This window comes from Dinoponera quadriceps, unplaced genomic scaffold (assembly GCF_001313825.1).
Source record: "Dinoponera quadriceps isolate SergipeBrazil2010 unplaced genomic scaffold, ASM131382v1 scaffold1565, whole genome shotgun sequence".
Taxonomy (NCBI): domain Eukaryota; kingdom Metazoa; phylum Arthropoda; class Insecta; order Hymenoptera; family Formicidae; genus Dinoponera; species Dinoponera quadriceps.
In genome coordinates, this window is record NW_014556124.1 from 1359091 (window position 1) to 1366237 (window position 7147).

The window sequence follows — 7147 nt, forward strand, 5'->3', positions numbered from 1 at the left end:
GTAAATCTCGGGGGAAATCGGTCAAGGTTAGTTCAGTATAAATAGATATTAAATGTTTATTGATATTATTCTTTTCGATCTTGACGAAAACCTCGCTACTATTCCGATTATTTACCACGGAGGCCGGTAAAACGATTTCGGAGTTTGAGAGATCGCCGGCTATTAAAGTCCCACTCCGGGGGCGGCAACAAAACTTGGAATTTATCGCGACGTTTATTACCAAGACGGCAATTCCGGCACATCCTAGCCGTATCAGTTAGCCGGTCGGCGAGAAAAGCGTTCCTGATTCGAGCGTCACCTCGCAGGTACATGCACATGCTGCAGCACGTGTACCGCTCGAAGAACTTCACCAAGCCGAACCAGTACATCAAGTGCTTCCACAATCCGGAACGGGTGGTCACCCTGCACAACCACTTCCCGTTGGCGTGTCTGGGCGCCGGATGTACCAGCTACCCCATCGAGACCGAGGACGCGCAGCTGCAGCATTATCGGGCGGACTGCGTCAAGTCGCTGAAGAAGACGTGCGAGCAGTACCGGGGCAACAGTGTGGTGGACACGACGATATGGCGCTACAAGGACAAACTGATCGACAGGGTCACCAGCACGCTGAAGACCCTCGGTTTCTTCGGCCCGAGATAGCGACGAAGATTAATCTCTCCTCCACCACCTCGCTGTTCGTTTCAGCCTCCCCTCCTCACTTCCTCTCTCGAAGCTCCGATCGCGCGGTTCGGGGATTCGCGCGAGCCCGTGAATCCGTAGGCGGTGGTCGCTGAAGAAACTTGACCGGAGAGGTTTAATCGAGAGACACGCACGAGATATAAGTGTAAACGGTAAACTGGATTCCAACGGCGGAGCGTAATATCGCGGTCTCGCCCGCTCGTCGGTGTGCGTACGACGATAAGAGGCGTCCCGTAATCGGCGATGTTCGTCCGGCGAGAGACGCGGTAAGGTGGTGTGTATCAGATCGCTCGCATCAGTATCGGTAAGATCGGCGAATTACCGCTTAATGAGCGCGGATAAAAGACCAGGAAGAGACACCGCGAAGGTCGACGCCGCCCGTTCCCTTCTTTTTTTTATCAGCGCGCTCGGATCGCGCGCGCTCGCTCGCGTCGTAACCATCGAGCTACTTTTGGCGGACGGAAGCCGAGGCGATAAAAGAAGCAGGAACGAAAATGAAAGCAAAAACACGTTAACGAGAATACAGTCGAGAGATTGCAGTTCGTCGAACTTCCACGAGTTCTCGCGAGTTCTCGCTCGCGGGGCTTCGTTGCGCGAGTACTCTCACGGAATAGCTCTCTCTCTCTCTTTCTTTCTTTCTCGGAGAGTCGGAGTTAATAAGTTTCCTGAAAAAGAGAAAAAAAAAGTATCGCTATCGAGCGACTATCCATATCCCGGCGAATCGCAGCCGAATAAAGTCGCGGGCGATTTACGTTTTACGCGGGAAACCATTACGCCCGATTTATGCGCCGCCGATTAACACGGTAGTTTTCGCGCGCACCCCGTTAACCCGCGAGGCGAGAATTATCTCTAGGTCGGGCGTAATTGCGGTTCGATTTACATCGACAACCAGTCACAAATTTTCGCCGATCCGGACAACAAGCGGCCGGATTACGGTTCGCGTCGAAAGAGCCTGCGGTATTTCGTTCTTTTTTTTTTCCTGTTGTAAATAATTCCTCCCGAGTCTCGCGAGTATGCTCAATAATAATAGGATTTACGAGTCAGCGATTGATCGATAGAGCCATCGCCCCATAGCTGTGACATGGCAACGAATCGGTAAACGTGTCGCGGCTGCACTCGAGAGGTTGCCCGATGTTCGACTAAAAGCTGACGAAAAGCCGAGCAGAAGAAGCTTAGTTGACCCTTCAAAGTTGAATGAAAGACATGAAAGTAGTTGCTGTATCGCAATTTGTACGAATACGATGACGAAAGAATTGCATCGGAATTACATTACGACGCGAAAGCATACTCAAGCGTATACGATAAATGGATACACAGGATACCGCCTATTTTTTTTTTTTTAACGTAACCGTCGTAGAATATTTTGTTGGAAACGATCGTTGAGAAGGCGTTGCCATACCGTTCCGACGACTGAAACGCTGTGTGTTTAGGATTTAAATATTGTTATTAATTAGGATTAAGGTTACTTTTAATGTGAATCCTCCGCGCGGTCGCAAGGCGGTCTGTGTCAGTCGTAAATTTACGAAACCGGAAACCGGAAACTGTTCGAATTTTCTATCCGAACGTTATCGTTGCGCGATAAGCGAGGGAGGAATCGTACGAAAACAAAGTTCCACAAAGGCTGCTCATTTTATGTTTCATAATACATTTTAGTGTTTCTCTCGTACGTTTTAATTCCTAGTTAATTTCTATATTTTTTTTTATGGAACACACAACGATCTAAATCTTATTAATTGTATTTCGATGCGACACATAGAATGCTTTCTTTAACGGAATACTTTGAGTATTATTGTTTTACTTGTTCCTTCGGTTTCGTCAAATTTGATCAGACGCTTTGCGATTTCGGAGAACTTCTTCCTCTCCTTATGGTGAACCTCGATCGCTTTCTGCGCGACGACGATCGACTCTGCTTATCAAGACTCGATTGGAGCGTCGCTTCAAAAAGCGAGAAGGCGATTCACGTTGCACCATGAGACATATCAATATAACGGGGACCATTGTAGATAAGAGTCGTTCGACGTGCGTTATGGTTTTAAATCAACGTTGCTGATTTAAAACACGCGAAGACAATACACCGCATTCTTTGCATGCGGAGACGCGCGTTATCCTTCGAGCGGGAACACCGATGGACGGACGAAATGGTGCCTTTGTTTTTAATTGATGTGTATATTCTCGAATATTTAGCGTTAAATGTGATCTTTACTCGCGCCTTCCGCTACTATTTATAGAATATGAACTTTTTCAAATCGGCCGGCAAGACAAAGAAAATTCGACTGAATATCTTGCGTTGGGCCAACTTACTTGTGCGTTACGTTTCGCAAGACGAAACGTTTTTATTGGATGCGTAACGATCTCCCGGTAACAAAAGGGAGAATGTGAAAGCGTTTCGTTTCTTTGTACATATCATTAGGCTCCTATCTATTATCTTTAAACTCCGTTTCAAAGATAATAAACGACTACACGAGGAAGATATAAACCTGCGTTTCTTGCATCCCGGATATGATTCAGCGGGCCTTTATGAATTTTCCATCTTGCGTGTGTCATCGTTGCGTTATAGTAAGTATACTACTATCGTAATCGAAAATTAGCAATCATGCACATTCATATCATATTCATAGAAGAATAGGAATTAGCTGTCCACACAATAGAACCGAAATTTAGTTACCAGATCTAATTTTTCGCTATGGGAGCTAATTCTTTTTTCCCGTGCAACGTTAGAAAATTGAAAGGTACCGAAATCGTGACAGGAACAGCCGAAATTTTAGCTCCGCATTAATCTTGCAAAATTTCCCTGAAGTCCGAAGAACCAGGATACAACGCGTTATCGTCAAATATCTGAAATAACTAGGGATAAAATTACGTGACAAAATTACACGAGGGATTTTTCCGACGCCCAATATTCGCCGAGGGAAAGATCGGTCTCTCTCGGATTTGCCGAGAGATTTTTGCGGTCGATGTGGGAGGGTCGCATAACTTTCGGCGCGTTCAATAGGTCACTGCTTATCGCGATGTCAATAACGCATAATTCCGGGACGCGTCGCGCCGATCTCGGTGCGATCGGCGTTAGTGTCATTCGAAACGCCTGTCGACTTATCGGGCGCGTGTCCAAATTGTCGGCTGTTATCAGTGTGATGAGCCGGCACGCCGCTCGACATGCGTCGAGATAATCGATGGCGATTGCAATATAAGCGTCCATCAAGCAGACTGTGCGTTTCCTCCGATGACGCACGAGTAGGAGAACTTGAAACGTACTGCTGACAGTTTCCCAACGATCGAGACCGGCCGTGTCTCTTTCGTTCGCCCGAGTTTTCAGGAACATTCCGATACCTTTTGGCACGCGTGATGCTCCAACAGAGCTCGGTCTACGTACGTGCTTTTAATTTGATATGCGGATCCTCTTTCAACTCGCGTAAAATTTCTTAACCGATGGGATGTCGCACGCTAATACATCGAACGGTGTAATTTCTTACCATGATTTCCGAATTAAGATGTGACAATTTTATCGAAACTAATTACTTTTTGTAATTTGCATTCTGAAGAAAACTTCTAGTCCCATTGAATATTTTCTGTGCATATTGCGCGCTGTATTAAAAATAGGAAATATTACAATTAACGTTTTAAAAAGAAACAGAGAGAGAAGAAGAGAATTTATTATCGCCTGTTATCGATAATATGTTATAATATTATTGCGTTGAATTTCCCAGGCTTGCCGCGATAGCAACGTGTGCGGCGATCGTGGCGATTTTGCCGACGGACAATATTACAGCACGGGCTTCGCCAATAAATTATAGGCATCGATAAACCAGGTGGCGAAAGATAACCGAGGAATAGCCTTCCGTAGGTACGCCGGCTCGCCGGGCTCGCGACCTCGTTATTCCCCCATTACGAGCGGACAACGCGATACGAAATCTTCATCGCACGCGCATGCAAATTTAACCCCGATATTTCATCGTTCCGCCCGGGACCCATCGTTGCGCGTGGGTATTTTCATTCGTTTTCGTCGCTCTTCGCTCCGGGAAAAACTCACGCGACGGGAGAACCTCGCCGGCGAAAACATTTCCCCGCACTTTTCTGTGATTTTCCGAACGGCGCGACCTCGGGCCCGCGAGGATTCGCGAGACAGCGCTTTTCCCCGCCGGGGAAAAATCCCGCGATCATCGTACGCGCGCTCTCGTCCGCGCGTCTCATCGATCTCGCTTCTCTGTAAATAACCGCCACTAAAAATAAAGCGCGCTTGTCCGTTTGCCGACTTTGCGGAGAATCGCGCGCGCACACACGCCGCCGCCGCTCTGTTGTCCGAAACCGTCGCCACGAGCGAATTTACATGATCGACGACCTCATGTTTATTCATGTAACTCCGCATGGTCCAATTAATACACGCCGCCGCGATAATTACTGCCGCCGGACGTATATTCGCCCTGGCGCGACGTCCAGCGCGATCACACTTACGGCACCGCCGCGTTATATTCATCGGGATTTTCGTCGATGCGCCCTCGTTCGCCCGGCATCGTTTTCTCTCAATAACGTGTGGCCAGTGTATGTGTGTGTGTTCCGTGAGAATCTAAAATTGCGGGAGAATCCACGGGAGCGATTGAACGCGCGACAAGCGCGAGATATAATTCGAACGTGACTCCGGGGAGATTAGCGGGGAACATACCGCGAATCACGAGACCGCTAAGGAATCAATTGGACATCGCCTGAGTCTATCGGCATATAGTAGAGGAGAAAGCGGTATCACATGCGTGTGTGTGTGTGTGTGTGTGTGTACAAACCTTGTGGGGATTTTCATCGTTATTTCTTCGAAGAATTTATTTTGCATAAATTTGCAACAAAACACTATATTTATTTAAACAAAGCCAATTTTTTAAATCTGTTTTAGCCACGTTACTCCGATTCCTCTTCGACCCATTTCGCAGTTTCGTCAAATTTTTTGTAAATAACGTCCTGAATAATAAATACTTCATAACTTTGAGTCTAGAATGGATAAACAACACTTTGACGAATGTAATCGTTAAAGTTTGCAACTTAAAATATCAACTATTGACACAGTTATTGTACGAAATATAAATGAGGGGCTACAATACCGATACCTTCTCCTCTATTAGATAGAGCATGCGGCGAGATCCCTTTGATCTTTTGTGCTGACGGGCCTAGGAAGAGAGAGGCAGAATTTCGTCTAATGAGAAACAGGAGCAGCGTCGTATTTTTATATAAGTTGAGAATATCCTTAACGTGTGTTGCAGTCTAGATTTGCGTTACGCTTTGTGCAAACGTCGCGTGAAACTATCATATACGTGACGAATAATTACTAAATATGGCTTCTACTTTAGTCATGCAATATTTATTGCGCAAAAGAAGCGTACACAATTTTTCAGTACTTCATAACTTCGGCCTACGTGAGTCGCTATTACCCACACATCTTGTCCCTTTCCACGTCCGTCAATGCGGTTTCGATTCTGTACTCCGTCCGATATTACATATCGATGATCGAACATCGTTTCCGCGATCGTTTTCCGCTGCGAGAGACGCGGACTCATCCCCTCGCACCAGCTCGATGTCGTTAATCTCGTTTGCCTGAATAACCCGGAGTTTACAAATAATTATGACGTAACGGCCCTCGCGCGGTCCTCTCAATGTCCGCGTTATTTACCATCGAGCAAAGCCTATTGTATACAAATTTACATAAACGCACAAGCGCGCCGCGCGATTATCCCTGCGAGTGTAACAGCCGGCGTAATTTCCGCGGGACATTAGATAAGCGCGACTTGCAGACGAGAGAGATAGAGTGTGTGCGTGTCTCTCGTCGCTCGAAACGCCACGTGCGTACTGCCGCGCGTTAGTTTCCGAGAAGCGATACTCGCAAAGGGTATCGATACCAGCCGGGTTTAAACGCAACGCGCGGCATCGCCGTCTTCGCTCGTAGGTAGATCTCGCGCGCGTATCGCGCGTCGTCTTCTCCTCCTCCTCGTCGCTCTCCCTCCCTCCCTCTCTCTCTCTCTCTCTCCGGGGCGCGCGTTCTCCTCGCTTTCCGAACTCGAAATCTCGACGCCGGGATAAATTTGGAACAACCGCCTCTCTCGTGGATGTAACTCACAGCCGCGTTCCACGTTTCTGCCTTAGTTTCGTGCCGAGGATCACGCGGGAATCACGCTCGGCGAGCGTCGTTATGGCGAAATCCGGAAGTCGCGGAGGGTTGTTCGCGAGTGAGCGCGAGATCCGTGCGATTCTGAGAGGCTCGTCGGGCCTCTAAGAGATCGTCGAGGAATCCGAAGAATCCGACCAACGTCAGGTGAATCTCGATCGGAATTAATTTCCGCGGCTGTCGGCCGCGCTCCTCCAATCCGGCTTCAAGCACGCGCCAGTCTCGAAACAGTCGTCGTTTTCTGCGTGGTGTTGATGTTGAATCTCTCGCGGGATCGAGTCACGAATAACTTTCGTTCTTTCTTTCGCCTCCCCTCCCCCCCCCCCC

General features: G+C 47.8%; 2 protein-coding genes across 17 annotated transcripts in view; both read left to right on the forward strand.

Moving 5' to 3' along the window:
* The window catches only part of LOC106746739, a 40276-nt gene extending 37126 nt beyond the window's left edge, over positions 1 to 3150 (forward strand). For all 7 annotated transcript variants that reach the window (XM_014623659.1, XM_014623665.1, XM_014623658.1 and 4 more), the window contains one exon: positions 306 to 3150. In XM_014623659.1, coding sequence (XP_014479145.1) covers positions 306 to 639 — 334 coding nt within the window. In that variant the 3' untranslated portion in view covers positions 640 to 3150. The remainder of the gene's footprint in view (positions 1 to 305) is intronic.
* Positions 3151 to 6774: 3624 nt separating this feature from the next.
* The window catches only part of LOC106746743, a 19736-nt gene continuing 19363 nt past the window's right edge, over positions 6775 to 7147 (forward strand). For 9 of the 10 annotated variants that reach the window (XM_014623670.1, XM_014623669.1, XM_014623671.1 and 6 more), the window contains exon 1: positions 6777 to 6967. The gene's annotated coding sequence lies outside the window, so the exon portion shown is untranslated. Of the gene's footprint in view, positions 6968 to 7147 lie in introns of all 10 variants that reach the window. The other variant, XM_014623679.1, reaches the window with a different exon arrangement.